At 50.2% G+C, this 17,378-nt stretch overlaps 9 protein-coding genes across 9 annotated transcripts; 5 read left to right on the forward strand and 4 right to left on the reverse strand.

Annotated features, from left to right (window-relative positions):
• Positions 1–428: 428 nt before the first annotated feature.
• On the forward strand, positions 429–2,192 carry M438DRAFT_364399 (uncharacterized protein; the record flags this gene model as incomplete). The annotated part of the gene is made up of 2 exons (XM_029907716.1): positions 429–538; positions 593–2,192. 2 exons carry the CDS (start codon positions 429–431, stop codon positions 2,190–2,192), a joined length of 1,710 nt encoding a protein of 569 aa, XP_029761469.1.
• A 349-nt stretch (positions 2,193–2,541) lies between these two features.
• M438DRAFT_294697 (uncharacterized protein) lies at positions 2,542–4,711 on the forward strand. Its single transcript, XM_029901854.1, has 5 exons — positions 2,542–2,784; positions 2,838–2,933; positions 2,989–3,904; positions 3,953–4,013; positions 4,292–4,711. The coding sequence occupies exons 1-5, from the start codon at positions 2,626–2,628 to the stop codon at positions 4,521–4,523; spliced, it is 1,464 nt and encodes a 487-aa protein (XP_029761470.1). The 5' UTR covers positions 2,542–2,625; the 3' UTR covers positions 4,524–4,711.
• Positions 4,712–4,985: 274 nt separating this feature from the next.
• On the reverse strand, positions 4,986–8,014 carry M438DRAFT_344641 (uncharacterized protein). Its single transcript, XM_029905273.1, has one exon. The coding sequence runs from the start codon at positions 7,825–7,827 to the stop codon at positions 5,164–5,166; it is 2,664 nt and encodes an 887-aa protein (XP_029761471.1). The 5' UTR covers positions 7,828–8,014; the 3' UTR covers positions 4,986–5,163.
• Positions 8,015–9,168: 1,154 nt separating this feature from the next.
• On the reverse strand, positions 9,169–10,405 carry M438DRAFT_364402 (Phospholipase/carboxylesterase; the record flags this gene model as incomplete). Its single annotated transcript, XM_029907717.1, has 7 exons — positions 9,169–9,535; positions 9,603–9,869; positions 9,979–9,991; positions 10,048–10,070; positions 10,125–10,209; positions 10,264–10,275; positions 10,332–10,405. 7 exons carry the CDS (start codon positions 10,403–10,405, stop codon positions 9,311–9,313), a joined length of 699 nt encoding a protein of 232 aa, XP_029761472.1. The 3' UTR covers positions 9,169–9,310.
• A 546-nt stretch (positions 10,406–10,951) lies between these two features.
• M438DRAFT_373722 (aromatic ring-opening dioxygenase LigB subunit) lies at positions 10,952–11,841 on the forward strand (the record flags this gene model as incomplete). The annotated part of the gene is made up of 2 exons (XM_029908444.1): positions 10,952–11,575; positions 11,635–11,841. 2 exons carry the CDS (start codon positions 10,952–10,954, stop codon positions 11,839–11,841), a joined length of 831 nt encoding a protein of 276 aa, XP_029761473.1.
• A 196-nt stretch (positions 11,842–12,037) lies between these two features.
• Positions 12,038–12,513, reverse strand: M438DRAFT_271979 (NADH dehydrogenase, alpha subcomplex, subunit 2; the record flags this gene model as incomplete). Its single annotated transcript, XM_029900522.1, has 4 exons — positions 12,038–12,096; positions 12,157–12,189; positions 12,254–12,360; positions 12,428–12,513. The coding sequence occupies 4 exons, from the start codon at positions 12,511–12,513 to the stop codon at positions 12,038–12,040; spliced, it is 285 nt and encodes a 94-aa protein (XP_029761474.1).
• A 272-nt stretch (positions 12,514–12,785) lies between these two features.
• M438DRAFT_364405 (UPF0041-domain-containing protein) lies at positions 12,786–13,381 on the forward strand (the record flags this gene model as incomplete). Its single annotated transcript, XM_029907718.1, has 2 exons — positions 12,786–13,126; positions 13,189–13,381. The coding sequence occupies 2 exons, from the start codon at positions 12,786–12,788 to the stop codon at positions 13,379–13,381; spliced, it is 534 nt and encodes a 177-aa protein (XP_029761475.1).
• Positions 13,382–13,455: 74 nt separating this feature from the next.
• M438DRAFT_193140 (short-chain dehydrogenase/reductase family protein) lies at positions 13,456–15,110 on the reverse strand. The gene is made up of 5 exons (XM_029899273.1): positions 14,886–15,110; positions 14,714–14,789; positions 14,306–14,565; positions 13,787–14,253; positions 13,456–13,733 (listed from the first exon to the last, which is right to left on the reverse strand). The coding sequence occupies exons 2-5, from the start codon at positions 14,773–14,775 to the stop codon at positions 13,677–13,679; spliced, it is 846 nt and encodes a 281-aa protein (XP_029761476.1). The 5' UTR covers positions 14,776–14,789; positions 14,886–15,110; the 3' UTR covers positions 13,456–13,676.
• A 376-nt stretch (positions 15,111–15,486) lies between these two features.
• M438DRAFT_373725 (glutamine synthetase/guanido kinase) lies at positions 15,487–17,116 on the forward strand (the record flags this gene model as incomplete). Its single annotated transcript, XM_029908445.1, has 4 exons — positions 15,487–15,919; positions 15,976–16,285; positions 16,334–17,026; positions 17,086–17,116. 4 exons carry the CDS (start codon positions 15,487–15,489, stop codon positions 17,114–17,116), a joined length of 1,467 nt encoding a protein of 488 aa, XP_029761477.1.
• Positions 17,117–17,378: the final 262 nt, after the last annotated feature.

A 17,378-nucleotide genomic window follows, 5' to 3' on the forward strand; every position in this document is an offset into this window, starting at 1 on the left:
TTGGTAGAGCTCATCTGAAGAGGCAGGTAGGAGAGGTTGGTGATGGAACAGCACTGCCCGATTTCGGACGCGTCATCGTGCGGCGCGCCCAAACTTCGCACTTTGCTACTCCAACTCTTCCTCATCGACCTTATCTTGATTTACATCAACACACGCACAGCTTATCATGACTTTTTCATATCTCGGTATCACGGCCTAGCATTCGTAAGTTGATGCGACGTTGGACTCGAGTGTAACTTGATGTCCCATGATCTTCAGCCTGAGGAGACCATCGTGCGGAGTTTCGGCAATGCAGTGCAGCCGTGTATCACACCTGTCTTCAGACATACCAGCCCCAATATGAAAGGTAGGTCACCTCTGTTGTTGTGGGCATCTCTAAGTATCTTCGTTTCCCAATTACTTCGCATCTTGATGACAAGTTTTGTGCCATGTTCGCAAAGGTTGCTCTTGTCTTGACTGCAGCACTGTCCTTGGTGGATGCTCAATTCAACAATCCAACAGGTGTCGATATTTGGTGTGGCAAGGCGTATAGAGATACGTAAGTTCTCTTTGGTGACTAGAAGCTGTTGCAGCAGACTGCTCACAATCGCAGCAATGCTTCCTTCAATCCAGGAGGCTGGTTCCAAGAATCTTCAAAATCCGACACACCACTTGTTGACTTCAAAATCAAACCTCGGATGAACTTGTATCTGGAAGATGATACAATCTCCAGCTTCATAGTCGATGCACCTGTGTCTTGGTACGTTGGCCATGCTTTGCCTGGTGGTAACACGTCAACATCAAGACAGGGATCGAAGATTGTTCTCAACATCATGACCGGGAACAGATCTCTCCATCTGAATCAGACGTCAATCAAGCTTGGGTCAACCAACAACGAGATACCATTCGATCTATCATCGTTTTCAGCAAGGTCCGAACCGCACAACATCACAGTGACTGGTACACTCGACGGCCACAAGAATGTGACTTTCACCGCCACGACTCAGCTTAACAAGCTGCCGCTTCGCTCAGACAATGGTACGGCGACTCGGCTTGATAACCTGTATGGTGGCTTGTCTGTTCGAAAAGGGCAAGCCAAAGAATGGACTTCTCTGTTCCCTTACACGTATTATGTCCAATGGAGTCTATACTGGTACGCCAACCTGACAAACCTCGACGAGTTTGCAGCAATGGGCTACAACGTAATTCACATTGTGCCCACTGGCGACCTTGGCGATACACCATTTCCCTGGGACAAGTTTCAACCCTATTTGGACCGCGCAGACGAGCTAGGTCTCTACTTTATGTACGACGTACGCTGGGATTATGCCAATCTCACCACAATGATTGACCAAATCCATCACTTACACACGCACCCGTCCATTCTTCTATGGTACACGGCAGACGAGCCTGACGGCAAGTCCAACCCTATCAACTCGACTGCTATAGCCTACAACACTATAAAGGCAATCGATCCCTACCATCCTGTCTCATTAGCCCTCAATTGTCGAGACTTTTACTACGCCGATTATGCAGCAGGTGCTGAGATTGTTCTCGAAGATGTCTATCCTATTAGCACGAACACCTCGTACTCGACCGTCTACGATACACCTTGCAACGCTACCTATGGCTGTTGCGGCTGCGACGACTGCTCAGGCAGCTTCACCGACATCTCTGATCGTCTAGACGAATATACTGCCAAAGACAATCTGCTTGGCTGGCAAAAGATCCATTGGGCGGCTCCTCAAGCATTCGGAAACGAGACATTCTGGACTAGATATCCTACCGCTGCCGAAGAGGTCGTGATGAACATGTTGAGCATTAATCATGCGGCCAAGGGAATTGTGATGTGGGACTTTCCTACGAAGGCCAAAATTCTCGAAGTCACCAACAAGTTGGCTGCTGTTCTGACTGACGAGAAGGTGGCGAAGTTCCTGATAGGAGCGCCTTTGACACAGAAATTGAAGGTGGCTGGTGCTGAGAATATCGATGCTGCGGCCTGGACCAAGGATGGCGAGGTGCTGGTCTCTATCGTCAATCTTGACTATGGAAATACACCTTCCAATGTGACGGTCACCTTGCCTGAAGGCATGAAAGTTGCTCATGTGGAGGAAGGTCTCTGGGGGAATGCTTCGTGGAGTGTGCACGGTGAGAAGCTGTCTACAAACTCGGTTATGGGCTCAGAAGTCTCCTTGCTATTGCTGAAAACATGATTGGTTGCGTTTTCAGATAGATTTGATATCAGTAATGCTGACAATACGCAACTAGCATTTGACCCAATTCAAGGGAAGCTGAGCTTTCTTCGTTGTCCCACGACACCACTTTTGCGACCCATGTTCATATACTCATTGAAAGAGATGTTACTGTACAAGGTCATGGTTGAACACTTCTACTAGGCGTGTCAAACAACTTTAACCGGGCGAAAGGACAAAGTTCAACCGTTGACGATCAGGTGCTAATTCCGATAACGGCAGCTGCCCCGCATCATCGGAACATTAGGGTGATTCGTAGGCAAGAGCGAGCCGCGGTCACGATGATATTGTGAAATAGGTACAGTGTACACGGAAGAATACAGTCGTGGTGCTGTGTAACGGAGCTTGTTGTCCTTGTCCTCTTGTCTCCACTACTTTGAACCATAAGCCAAAGATGACTTGTCTTCTCGACCTCTCACACGAGCTTCTCCAGGGCATACTGAGCGAGGTCGACGGACATGACCTTGCAGCATTGAATGCGACATGTCGTGCCTTCAACTCCTTTGTCAAGGGCAATAGAATACTCTGCAAGAGTGTATATCTAAGATCTTGGGTTAGCAAATTTAGACATCCTCCAATCGTATACAGCACTAATGCGGAAGATAGGACTCCCCAGCGGAGGCCGAACCTTGCTGGGAGACGTCGGTACGCAACTTAGTCGCACTCAAGAAGCTCCTCGAGAGCGAAAACCTCGAGACTAAGGTTCGAGAAACCAGAAAGAGAAGATGCAAGTCGTCAGAAAACTGATATACACCAGCGCGAAGCTTTCGAGTGGGCAGCTCCCTTGATCACACCACTCTTGACTGTGAAGGATGGTAAAAAGAACACCCGCTTCCTTGCCGACCTGTTCAAGTCACAAAACAACATCGATGCCTTCCTGGCTTCTTCGTCGCTCTTCGAGAGCGCTGGAAATTTGACGCAACAACCAGCCACCACATCAGAGCTCCGCCAGCTCGCCGCTAAACTACACTGCCTGTATGGCGTGCCCATCGATTGCCAGATCCCACCGATGCTCGTCCACGAAGACAGCGACGACAACTCTCCATCTCCATCCTATTCGGTTCTTTGGCATCCAGACTCAGCTGCTGAGAGCGTTCAGATTCCGACAAACAATTACGCCCGTGCCGTAGTATACGATCTACGACGGTACACAGAAGAGAGTTTCTGGGGTCCTTTCAAGAGCGACGGAAGCCAGAATGTCGACTGGGAAAAGGTGGAAGCCATCATGGTAGTCCTTGGGTACAACATGCGCTTGTTCAACAGAAGAGCACCTCATGTCTTTGAGCCTATATGGGAAACACCTTTCAACGGCGCCTCGCCTAATTCATACGTCTCTGCTCCGCCGAAAGGTCTTGTCCGAGAACCGAGTCCACCTGGCGATCTGGACATGCAGGATCCGTACGGTATCACTGGAGAGTGGATGAGAGTCGTCTGTTTCCTGGATTACCACGACTTATTCGCATTCAACTTCTTACACAGTGTTCCTGCTGATCAACCACGGGATCCGATCAACACTCGCGAGGCAATCAGAATTATTCGTCTCAAGCTTCGTGTGTCGGCAATCGAACCACCTGGTCCAGAAGACGGTCAAGACTATCCGGTCGTTTCTTTCACAGGCACAAGCTGGAGTTTGCACGCAAGTTGGGACGCGAACGCAAACTCACAAATCAGAGGTACGTTCAAAGACATCCTGGAAATCCAGCGACTGACAATGTTGTTAGGTGTGGTCCGTCAGACACCGGAAGGTGAGATTCGCTGGACCACATTTTCGATATTCCACAGGTACGAGACTGATGTTTTGTTGAGATTGTTATTTTCTACAACTACTTTTCCTTCATCCATCATCCGGTGTGGTCTAACGGCTAGGATTTCTCGCTTTCACCGAGGAGGTCGGGGTTCGATTCCCCGCACCGGAATGTCTTCTTTTGCTTCTTTTTGCACTTCGCCTGCAACCCTCGAACCACATTCCGCAATCTTTTCCCTTCTTCTTTCCTAGTCCTCAATTTTTTTGTTCTTCTGCGACACTGAACATAACCACATGTGCTGACCCATCACAACAGCGAAGAACGCTGGCGAAGCGAAGGCATTCAAGTCGGCGGCATACGCTCAGGCAGAGGCGTCCTAGGCAACTGGTTCGACAAAGATTTCGACCGCCACGGTCCCGCTGGCCCCACCGCATTCTGGAAAGTATCAGACTACATCGAAGATAAAGACGCCGAGGAAGGTGCACCTGATGATGCGTCTTTGGGCGATGATGATTCGGACGGTGATACTGAATATATGAGTGATTGATTGAAAGATCGAGGTTATAACTGGAAATGGTGTTTGAAGATCTTACGAATTTGGGGTGTTATGGAATATGAATGGATTGGGCAGAGGAGGGAATACACGAGGCAATGTTTGGTGTTTATGGCGTTGTGTTGTGATTTGGGTTCAAGTGTTTCTAGATTGACACGATTCAAGATATGATTATCCCTTCCATCTCTTTGCGTCCTCCCCGTGTGCTAATATCTGTCTGTCACTTCCAGCCATCTCCCGCTGGCCACGCCTGGAGTCATCTAGACGTGTAAAAATGCACAATGTTTTTCAGATCGGTATAGTCGTCCGCAGAGAGCTGCTGACTACCACGCTCTTGGTAGAAGCTTACCCCTGACAATGCTGAGATTTTGCTGTTCTACAGCCGTACGCGTGACAAATTCTAGCACATGGGGAGGGTCATGTGAATTTTGTGCTAATGTATTGATTCATGCTCAACCATCCTGTGCTGGTTTGTATCCTCTCCATCTCACCTTCCAGATAGAATCTCATCAAGAAGATCTGCGATTGGCATATCAGGTCCTTGCATTGTATATCAATTGAACGTTCGAGAAATAAAGGGGTATCAACAACATAAAAAGCGGTAAGAAGCGAACAACAAAAGAGAACCTCCATCTCATACTCTGATGACGACTTTGACACCCAACCCACTCGCTTCTCTGACGCAACAACCCAAGCAAGTCTTACCAACTCTACCCACGACAGCGTTCTCGCCAACCTTAGCACACCAAGCCCTAGCTAGTAGTTGCAGCTCGCCTGTACCCCTGCAATCTAACACTACAGTCTCGTCACCCAAATGTACTGTATCCGTAAAGTCATCTGCCAGGATGGTTGCAGCAGGGATGACTTCGATAGCATACGAGCAATGCAAAGGATGCGTAGGTGGTTGTGGCAGCTCTTTGAAGGATGGAACACGAGAATGTGTGCGCGAGCGTGACTTGGGAGATGAAGTATTGGTTGCAGGTGTGGACGGTCTGGAAATATTTGGGAAGCAAGGTGTTGCGGAGATGAAGTGGACATCGTAGAGGAGTGGCAGGGTTACTTTTTTCGGTTGAGAGCTGCGCTTGGCGCTGAAGTCAAGACAGGCGACTGCAGTGGGGATTGGTGCGAGATGTGCATTGTCGTTGGTGTTGTCATCCGAGGGCAAGGCAGCGCTGAGTTCGAAGCTGGTTCCTGTGGGTAGAAGACTGAATCCATGATAGCGTGCTTCGTTGCCTAGGACGATAAGACCATCGACAGGCCAGGCGAATTCTGTGTCTGTGATTGTGCTCTTCTCGCCAGGTACGAATGCAGAGTCAGCTGCTAGAGCAGAGCTATCGGCGATTCGAGGTGTGGTAGAACTAGGCAGATCTTTGACTTCGAGGTTGACCCATCCATCCTGTTGATCTACAGGTGCACTGCTGCAGGACACCCAGCCCATGCAATCGGTCGCTCCATTGGCAGCTGCGATCACTCTGCCTACGATACAACTCTTACTCCAGTAACTGCGTGATTTGTAGACGAAGCCTTGATAGAGATTAGCAGCATCACCTAGTGCTGCCACTGCGGATGGTGAGTTCTCCAGTAGCGTCGAGATGAGCAGATGTGAAGTGGATTCGCCCGGCAGTACGAAGCCTGTCAACCAAGATCGGCTCAACCAGCCACCGAGGTCGAAGCTATCAGCTCCATATGCTGAAGCAGGTAGAAGTTGTAGCGATTGCGCCGTGGCGGTGCGACCGATCTGTGGCCGTTTTTGGAAGTAGTTGTTCTGAACAGGAGATTGACCCGGTGTTCCCAGCGGTGCACCATATACGTTAAATCTGCCTGCGTCGCGTGAGTGTCTTCTAACTCTTTCGGCAAAACGTTCTTGAATCTCTTCAGTATGTGGCCAGGCGAGTGTTTCGGCGAATTTCAACAACCCCTGCACCTGCCTCTTCTCGTGCTTCGGATACAGGATCGGTTCCACGCGGCTCTCGTCCAAGCTTTCTCTTGCAGTAACAAAGGTAGCAATTGACATCACGCTATTGCGGTAAGGGATTTCGGCGTCTGTTGGAATCTTGGGTGCAATGTTTATGCTGTCAAGAAAGCGTTGCGCAAGCACCAGGTCCCATCGCAGCTTCCTCGAAAACCCAGAAGTGGGGAAACCAGAGAGCTCGACACGAATTAGTAGCTCGCAAGCCAACGTAATTTGGAGGAGCAGGATATCGCGTTCGCTGGGCATGGTCGGTCCTTCCACGTCAACAACAGACTCGTCATCGAAGTCCGTTGACGGCCACAAGATCTGACCTAGACGTATCCGGTGCTCGACAAGGCTAAAGTCATACCAGAGTCTAGTCGTAACCAAGACCCTTGCAAGCGCTACTACCTGGCCGTCCAGGTCCGTGAATGGGGGATCGTCTTCCTCTCTCTCAGGCTCCGTAAGTAGATTAGAGAACAATTCGCGATGAAACTCTGCAGCCTTTTGTTCATTTGATTTTCGCTCAGAGTGTTCGCTGTTCCTGGGATGTCGACTATCACTGATCTCGCGCAATCTGTTTATCATGTATTCGAGATTGAGACGTCTCAACTCTAGCTGTTCGGGTGACGTGATCAACATCTGCCTCTTTGTTCTCAAGGTCTCTTCGTCGTCCTCGGCGCAGCGTTTGCTGTCTGACAAAGGCATCTGCAGGAAGTATTCCAGTCCGATAGTTCCAGGTTCACTGCCGTTCAGACTCATCATGTTTGGTACTTCCATCATAGGAATTTGATTGTCGGCGTCCTCCGCTACTAGGTCTCGGAGTTGTCTTGTCCTTTCGCGACGTCTTAGTGTGGCAGCTTCGAAGGTGCCATGGCCAACATCGACAAAATCCTGCGGTTCGCCACTCTCCTCGTCTAACTTCCATCGATAGCTGACCCTTGGTCTGAGGGATTTGATAGCAAATTCCGGTGCTCCGGCAAAGTAATTGATAAGATCCTCGTGACCCAGTTGCTTAGGGCTTGATCTAGGAGACTTGTGTGATGGTTTTGCGATGTTGCCGATGTAGTACTGTCCGACGACTGAATCCCTAGACGGACGTGGCAAGTCGCTTGACCTCTTACTTCCCCATTCGGTTAAGATGTCAGGCTCTGATTCCACCACGACGGAAGGGACGTCCAGGAGCTGGCTTTTGCGACGGCTTCTCTGTGAGTCTCTCTTGCTTGTGCTTCGTTTCAGTTTCGAGGCAAAGCTCTTCAATGCCTGGCGTTTGGAGGTTCGTTCTGGACTGGTCTGCTGAGAGACCGGCTCTTGCAAGATAGCAGCAAAGTCCACATGTTTCGTCATATCGTAGGCCGGCTTTGAGTAGTGCGAGATATTCTATACCTTCTAGCGATGTTGTGCTGCCCGCAGCTAGAATGACAATGACAAAGACAAAATACAAGTGGGAACGGAAGGACTGAGATGTCAAAAGATAAAACAAACCAGGGCCATCCGTTCGCGACACGAGGCGCACCACGCAATTACATACATCTCATCTCATCGTCCCCCTGCCGAGGTAGCCCACCACATCATTGAACAGATGCGTGGCCAGGCGCCACGCACCATTACCAACAGCGGGGAACAAGGACCTAACGCATCCATTCGAACGTCCTGGGTAAAAAGGCAGGGAAATCACAGGCAGTACTGTTGTGGCTTAGGCCTCTTGCACACCCTAGTAAGTCGAAAATAGAGAGATCCGCCCTATGGGGGGTGGCACGTCCTGACGAATAACAGACCGCGCACCAGGTTCTCGGTGTACCCGCGTGCACGATTCAAGAAACGAAGTTGCAGTTCGTCGCGCAACGATGGCGCATTTCGTGCATTCTTGATCCTGCCAAAAGATCGTGAGGAGCGGGAGCTGTTATCAGGCGTCTGTGGTTTTCTTATCCAGCGTATGGGACAATACTACCACCACTAGCTATCAAAAGGCACAATATTATCGCGAAACCAAAGATGCTCCCCTGAGAGCTTTAAATACTCCTCCAATGGACAATTTTCAAGTTTCCAAAGGATTCCCGCAATTTGACAGCTAGAAAGTGGTTTAGTAGTTGTGTGAGAGTGGCTTCATATGTTGAATAAGAGAACCGCGGGCGCTTGATAGTAACTCCTTAAGAAACCTGCTTTGTTTGAAACGTTGGTGCTTTGGTACAGAGGAACAAGGTGGGGAGGACCGTGCGAGCAAGAAGGGCAAAAGAATGGATTGCAAAGCAACAGTGGATGCCGCAATCAAGCTGCATCCACCTGTCATGGGGCTGTCAAATCTCGGGCAATTTTTTTGTGTATCTTGATTGTAGGGCACGTCAAGTTCTTTGAAACATGGTTTTCGGGACATTTTCCTTTGCGTAGGAGGCTGGCTGCGGGATGAAAATCAAGATCTGCCATGTTGTTGTGATGAAATGGTTCCGAATCTAGCAATATCTTGCGCTGATCCGATGAAACATTGGACGTCTGGAGTCGCACCTAGCTACAACTCTTTCGCAACCATTGTAAGGCTTATGACAAGGATTTCCGCATCTATATGCTTGTCCAATATTGCGTGTAGAATACTCACCTGTATATTGTAGTCCCTGTCAATTACCGCGCGGCCGAGTGCGGGTGTGTTTCGAGTGCTTCTTATACACGAAATGAATCCGATGTAGGTGATATGAGAGTTCATGTAACTTGTCTATTCTGTCTTTACTTCATTTCTAGGTCGGCCGTTCCATCTCCAGAAAAGCAGGATGCAAGCGAATAACGGCACGACCACCCAGATCTTTCCGATTCCAGTGTTCTGAGCATCTTGCTGCAGTCATGCCTTGGAGGGGAGCGGCTTGTCGCCGAGATCAGGGACTCTCTCCTTAATGTAGCGCTCCAGGTCGTTAATTTCCTGGGGAGCGGCGGAGTGAGGCAGACCCTTGTAGGTCTTGAAGTCGACGTTCCAGCCCCATTCTTGGAGGACCTTAGAAGTGGCCTGGCCCCATTCGTAGCGAACAACCGGATCAGCATCACCGTGACCCATGAAGATTGGTGTTTGCTGTTTGAGATAAGCATAAGACATATCTACAAGATGAGGTGCTCATCTATGGGGTGCGGAGACGTACCTTGTTGGGATTCTCGCTAGGAATCATCTCTCTGAGCTTGCCACGGAGCAACAAGTAGCAACTGAGTCCAAAAATACCTCCAAGACGTGTAGGAGCGGTGACTCCGGACATGAGACTCATAGCACCGCCTTGAGAGAAGCCACCGAGGACAATACGTTCTGAGGGGATGCCCTTCTCGATCTCCTTGGCAATCAAAGAGTGGATGTATGCCTGAGAACGCGTGATACCAGCCTCGTCCTCGTTCTGCTGGATATCATCGAAAGACATCTAAGAGATAGATACAGTCAGTGCCATGTTCGTGTCGTTGATCATGGAGTGGAGAAGATTGAGGGTAAGGAAGGATCGTGCAAACATTTGCTGAGTTGCGAGGCCTTACAATGTCGTACCAACTACGGGCGGTTAGGGTCAGCAAATGCTGGATGTTAAATTATTCGAGCTGTCTTACCCGGGCATTTTCATTCCCATGTTCTGTTCGCGTCAGTCAAGCAACGTAGTACACCTATAGGCAAGTGTTGTACATACCACAGAGATAGGAATCTCAGGTGCGTTGGGGAAGATGAAAGCAGTCTCATCGAACTTGCCCTTCCACATGTCGGCAAGGAAAGACCTTCAACGTGATGAGTATCACCGTCGACTTTTCTCTCAATGATATTGCGCTTACCATCCATGGCCACTAGGTAATCATTAATGAAGTGTTCTTTAAAGTTGATGAGCAGCTGTTAAACTCACCTGTCGCCCAAGCCGTGCATGACGATAACCGAGGAGGTGTGCCTTCTGGCAGCGGGGATCACGATTGCAGCCATCTTGTCAAAATGAATTAGATGGGCTTGTGTTTAGTCGTATAGGTAGGTTCGATGTTGCCGCTCACAATTCAGAGACCAGCCAGTGACGCGCACGGAATGAGACGTTATGAAGCCGACAGAGAACTTTATGCAACACTTGCCAAGTCTTGCTTGTTTTATGCAGCACATCAGCTTATGATCAAACATCCGATGCTCGGAAGCGAACATGCCGAACCCTCGTAAGCATCGCGGAATCAGAACCGCATATCATAATCCAGCAACAAAAAGGCGATATGATAATCAAGAATGATCTAGACATACAAACCCCTCCACTTGCCTTATAAAACAAGCATCAACAGCTGGTACACATCGCAAATGCAACATATCCGCACCGGTATCTTGACCTCGATCATCTGCCTCATCCTGGCTATCGCCATATTCCCTATATCAACCCCTCTACTCCGCTGGGCCCGGACACTCACCAGAACCAGTTCTACAACAACTTTGAAGAGCACTGCAGCAGTCGTTACAAGCAAGATACCAGCAAATCTCTACTCAACATCCACAATGCCGCGTACACCAGTCTACTTTCTCTCCCACGGAGGCCCCAACATAATGGAAGACTTTGACCACCCAGCCTACTCCAAACTCCAAGAAATCGGCAAGGAAATCACCGGGAAAGTGAAACCTAAAGCTGTAGTCGTGTTTTCCGCACACTGGCAAGCAAGTCCCGACAAAATACAAGTCAACACTGCGGAGATCACGGATTTAATTTACGATTACTACGGTTTCCCGGATCATTATTATAAGGTCAAGTACCCGAATGTGGGAAGTAGGGATTTGGCTGGAAAGGTGTTGGGTGCGTTGGAAGGGGCGGGGATCGAGGCGGAAGGGGTCAAGAGGGGATTGGATCATGGTGTTTTTGCGCCTTTCACCGTGGCGTTTGATCCGAAGACGAACCCGCTGAATGTGCCTTTGGTGCAGGTGTCACTTTTCGATAGCGATGATGCGGATAAGCATTACAAGCTTGGAGAAGCGATGCAAGGGCTGAGAGAGGAGGGTATTTTGGTTATTGTAAGTGGTATGGCTGTGCACAACTTGAGGGACATGTGGAAGGCCATGCAGCAGCCTGCTCCCATGCCTTACAGTGTGAGCTTTGATGCTGCGTTGAAGCAAGCAGTTGAACAGAAGGTATGTGTTGCTCCAAGTATGAGTGTCGAGAAGAGGCATGTGCTAACAATCAGATACAGCCAGAAAACAGACAAAAGGCGATGGCCGAATTGCTGCAGAGAAGTGATGCAAGAAGAGCTCATCCATCGTTTGAGCATTTGTTGCCCATTCATATCGGTGCTGGCGCTGCCGGTAGTGATAGCGGAAAGCAGTTGTGGACTTTGCCGCAAGGAAGCATGTCCTGGGCTCAGTTCAGATTTGGCGAGGTCTCGAACGTTACAGCGTGATAATGGGGAGATTCTTTACAACATAGTCAAAAAACACAATCTCAGTATCGTCGATGAAGATTTCGAACACGTCTACAGCTGTGCATCTTGAGTTTGTCGCATGACTGTAATCGTGGCAGGATTCGGCGGGTGACTGAGAAAGACGGTCGCAAATTTTATACAGTAAAACGGAAGAAGGTTGTTTCGAACGGGGTATCTATTGAGCTTGTTGGACCAGCTCAGCAATCTTGCTCTCAATAGCCTTGTTGTCGAGACCTGTGTTTATCGTGTCAGCACTTTCCCCTGTTTTCCAAGCTTCTCTCAACCAAGACATACCCTTCAGACTTGCACTCTTCTCCTTGCCAAAGTCTAGTAGACAACATCATCAGCGTTTTGCTCCAGCGTAAATAGACCGTGTTGTAGGGTTGCTAACCGTATCTTGCCCAGACTCTCGGCTCGACTTCCAAAGCTTCGCGGATCAGGATGGGGGTGTGAGGGTTGGCCTTCTTCATGGCAGGGTATTGCTGGGTGAGGAACGAGCTGTTTTCCAGTGTCAGAGAATCGGTTGCGCATCGAATGGAAGGTCTGCGAGAGGATGGCGATTTACCGGACGGCGGCGCTGGATTCCGAGGTTTGGCAGTGGTGGAAGCGCAGCTCCTTGAGCGCCTTGGAGAAAGATTGCTTGAGCGACATGATTGTATGTGTGGGTTGAGTTGAGTGTTCAATTGCTTCCAACCTCGACTTTCGCGACAGTCGAATGTCGCTGTTGCTGACCTACGGATTCGAGACAAACAGGGCAAACACTTTCTCGGAAACGGCAGGCGCTGACACAAACTCCGCTCTTGCTCCGCATTGCGGCATCGGGTCTGATATCGCCGGAAAGCAGCAGCGAACCTCTCTTTCTTCGCAAGCGCAACTTCCCTTTCAACCTTCACCCAGTCAATTACACCAAAAAGACAGCCATCATGTCTTTCAGAGCCGGTCTCCGTTTCTTCAATGCCTTCCGCCAACAGGCTGCCAACACCGGCAAGCCCATCATCCAAAGACGCACCTATCAGTCCGCGGCCGAGACCAATGCCACTCCTCCACCAAACCAGTCCCGTCTGCAACAACTCTGGAGCTCGCCCGTCGGCCCCAAGACTGTTCACTTCTGGGCTCCTATCATGAAGTGGGGTCTCGTCCTTGCTGGTGCCGCCGACTTTGCTCGTCCCGTTGAATCGCTTTCCCTCTCTCAGAACGGTGCGCTTATGGCTACTGGTTTGATCTGGACCCGTTGGTGCTTCGTCATCAAGCCCAGAAACCTTTTGTACGTGGGAAAAATATACCAGTGAGCTTCCAAGGGATCGAATGCTGACAAGGGTAAAACAGCCTCGCTTCCGTCAACTTCCTCCTCTTCTGCGTCGGCGCAACACAGGTCTCGCGTATCCTCCTCTGGCAACAAGCCCAGAAGGGTGACTCTATTCCCGCTGAGCTTGAGAAGGCTGGCAAGCAGGAGGGCAAGGAACTCGAGGCTATCGTCAAGGACCCCAAGGGTGCTTTCGAGAAGGCCAAGAAGGTGTAAACACGTTCTTCTAAACCTCTCCCCAACAACCTACCCTCAAGAACTACATGATTCTCATCTGCACTATACGAAGCAGATATTACGCCGCAAATGGCAATACCCCTCACACCTCACCCATCTGGTCCGCTGGACCGAAACAGAGACAGCAAGATAGATAATAGTCTTGGTCTAATGCGAAATCTCATAAACTTGAATAACCTTGCTGCCTACGAGAAAATCGTTAAGTCATTCTTTGCTCCATGCAAATTCAGCCATGCGCCAACCCGACCAACTCATGAAAATAACATCAACCACTTTACTTGGCGAGGTTAGTAGGAGCAGGGGCAGGAGGGCCCTCGGGAGTGACGTATGCCTATCAAAAACATTAGCCATTGCAACAAACACATTCCGGATCTCGAAACTAACCTTGGTCATACCACCATCAACGACAAAGTCGGTGCCGTTGACGAAGCTGGACTCATCACTGGCCAGGAAGACAACAGCGTGTGCCTGCTCGATGGCTTCACCGAAACGTCCGGTAGGGAAGTGAATCTCGCGGCGCTGACGCTTAGCCTTGTCGTCACCCAACCAGTCCTGCAGGAGAGGAGTGTTGAGAGGAGCAGGGCAGAGAGCGTTGAATCTGAAGCCCTCACGTGCGTGCACAATGGCAAGCTCACGGGTCATGGCGAGGACAGCACCCTTGCTAGCTGTGTATGCCAACTGAGGTGTGGCAGCACCGACCAAGGCGACAACGGAAGCAGTGTTGATGATGGAACCCTTGGTCTTGTTGTGCTTGCGCAGTGCCTGCACTGCGTGCTTTGAGCCGAACCAGACACCCTTGACGTTGATGTTGTGAGTGAGATCCCAGATCTTCTCTGGTGTGTCGATGGCGTCTACAATCTTGTGAGCTTTGGAAGATCTGATGTTTTTTTCGAAATCACTTACCTGCGTCGTCGGCGTGCATGATACCAGCGTTGTTGAACATGACGTCGAGACCACCCCACGAGTCGACCTTCTCGACGGTGGCAGCAACATCGGACTCCTTGCTGACATCGCAGATAGTGGTCTCAATCTTGCCGGTAGCGTTGGGAACGATCTCCTTGACCTTGGCGACGGCCTTCTCGAGAGCAGGTGCTGAGATGTCGCACATCAGAACTGAGGCACCCTCGCGGGCGAAGAGGATGGAGGTCTCAAGACCGATGCCACTGATCCGATGTCAGTACGAATTCTCTCGTTGACCCATGCTTTCGATGAGGATTGGTGATTTTGATGGTGGCAAGATATGCTTCTCTCTTTCTTTCTTCGAAAGTGATGTGATACAAAGGTGACAGGGAAGAAGAAAAGAAGACTTACCCAGCAGCACCGGTGATGACGGCGTTCTTGCCAGCGAGACGACCTCTACCTTCGGCGCTCATGATTGCAGATATGTCTTATCGAAAAGTTGTGTAAGTAAAGCTTGTGATTGAACCTGGGATCTGAGCAGCGTCAGAAGTGAATTCGTATGACCACTTGGACCAATCCTCACCTTGAGAGTGCAATGAGGTCAAGTGAATAGCAAGCAGAGGAGGCGATTGATGTTGAATGGATCGAAAAGGAATCTGGAGTTGAACATGTGTTTCATCAACTGCCAAGGGATGACTCGCTATCGCTGGCGGTCAGTGAGTCCGCCGTCCGGGCCGAGATCGGGTTCGTTTTACGTGATAATGGTGGGAGCAGGTGAAAGCAGGCGACACTGAGGCGGACTTTCTGTGGGGTGGACAATGATGTAATCACGAATCGGACTTGATGCTCAGAGTTGACAGAACTGCCTCTGGCAGAACCACACCTTGATTTAATGTTGGTATAGCCAGATTACTCGTCTTGTCTCTACAGAACACGGCACGTGAGGGATGGAAAGACATCCAATCGGCGGCCAGAAAACAAGCCCTGAGGTGAGACGCAGTCACGCAGCAGGAAGGCACGATCAGCGCTGCAGGCTGCCCCGCATTGACGCTTATCTTCGGCCAACAATCAGGTTGCGTGTGCAACTTGCGACTGGTTGGAGATATCCATAACAAAGACATATCGCCTCCTTGTCATTTCGTCTGAAGCTTCGATTCCTGAATCTCTGGATATTCGAACTCAATATGGCGATTTCTGACGATCCCACAGCTCTCACCCTCGAGGACCTCCCCGAGCTGCTCAAGAACGACACGAGTGTCAAGCTTGCAGGATGCGACATTGACGGTATCCTGAGAGGCAAACTCGTCTCCAAGAAGAAGTTCCTCTCGATTGCATCTTCTGGTTTTGGCTTTTGCTCAGTCATCTTTGGCTGGGATATGCATGATCAGACATATTTCAAGGAGCTCAAGATTTCAAACAAGGAGAATGGCTACAGAGACCTCACAGCGCAAATCGACCTTGCCAGTTACAGAAGAATACCGTGGGAGAACAATGTACCTTTCTTCTTGGTCAGTTTCTACGAGCCTGAGGGCCAGTCTGTTTCGGCTTGCCCGCGAAGCGTCTTGGGAAGAGCGGTAGAGAAGATCCAGGCCAAGGGCATGAGTGCTATGGCAGGAGGTGCGTATACTTGATCTGCTACCAACAACCAGCAGCTGACCATGATTCTTGCATAGCCGAGTACGAGTTCTACCAATTCAAATCGCCCTCCGATCCTACTGCCTCCGAGCGCAACTCGTCCAGCACAGCCAAATTCCTCCAGGAGAATCCTCCCTCCGCCCTACCCTCCCTCACCGAAGGCATGTTCGGGTACAGCGTTACCAGACCGGTACACAACCAGGATTACTACTATGGTGTCTACAAAGCATGCGAAGAGTTCAGATGCAACATCGAGGGATGGCATACCGAGAGTGGTCCTGGTGTCTTCGAGGCCGCTCTCGAGTTTGGCGAGATCAGAGGCATGGCAGACAGAGCTGCTCTTTTCAAGTGAGACGCAAACCCTGCCCAGACCGACTTCCGCTAACACAGTCATAGGCTCACCGTCAAATCGATCGCCAGCAAGTTTGGCATTACACCCTGCTTCATGGCCAAACCTCGCCAGAACCTGCCAGGTAACAGTGGACACATGCATGTCTCATTGTGCGATCCGGAAACGAACCAGAACCTCTTTGCACGCAGCGAGCCCGATCCCAATGCTCCTTACGAGGACATCAAGCACCTTTCTGACCTCGGTCGTCACTTCCTCGCTGGTCTAATCGAAGGCCTTCCGTACGTCATGCCTATCTTCGCCCCTACAATCAACAGCTACAAGCGTCTTGTCGAGAACTTCTGGGCACCCGTGACCGTCAGCTGGGGGTTAGAACATCGCGCTGCCAGTATCCGTCTTATCGCTCCCCCCACCGCTTCTCCCAAATCCACCCGCTTCGAAGTCCGTGTTCCAGGTGCAGACACAAATCCTTACCTAGTTTTGGCAACCATTCTCGCACTAGGATGGAGAGGTGTGGAAAAGAAGCTGGAGATTCCAATTCCCCCTCTGGGTAAGGGCGAGGACGTTGGCGGTGCAGCAGACAAAGGTGTCAGATTAGCCAAGAGCTTGAGAGAGGCCACCGACACGTTCAAGAGCAAAGACAGTATTGCGAGAGAGGTATTTGGTGATGACTTTGTCGATCACTTCGCCGGCACTCGTGAGCACGAGCTCAGACTGTGGGACGAGGCAGTAACGGATTGGTACGTTGATCTGTCTTTACTCTTTGGTGGGATGTTTACTAACAGCCTTGTGTTCACAGGGAGTTCAAGCGCTATATCGAGACTGTTTGAGAACAGAACTAGTGTTGCAATGGCCTTCAACACCAACAAGCCTCGAGAGACTTATGTTGACAGGCTTTGGATCTATGAGGCACGATTCCACTCCACAGCTTTCTCTCTGGTATGTTCGATGTCCTCCATGTGCTCGTCGATTTGAAAGAAGACACCCCAAACGCGACAGTTCTCATCCACCCACAGCAGCAACTACAGAAAGAAGCAGATTCCCAAAGCAACACAAGTCCCTATGCGAACACGGGCAGGTCCTCAATTGCCA

Source organism: Aureobasidium pullulans (assembly GCF_000721785.1).
Source record: "Aureobasidium pullulans EXF-150 unplaced genomic scaffold scaffold_7, whole genome shotgun sequence".
Classification (NCBI taxonomy): Eukaryota; Fungi; Ascomycota; class Dothideomycetes; order Dothideales; family Saccotheciaceae; genus Aureobasidium; species Aureobasidium pullulans.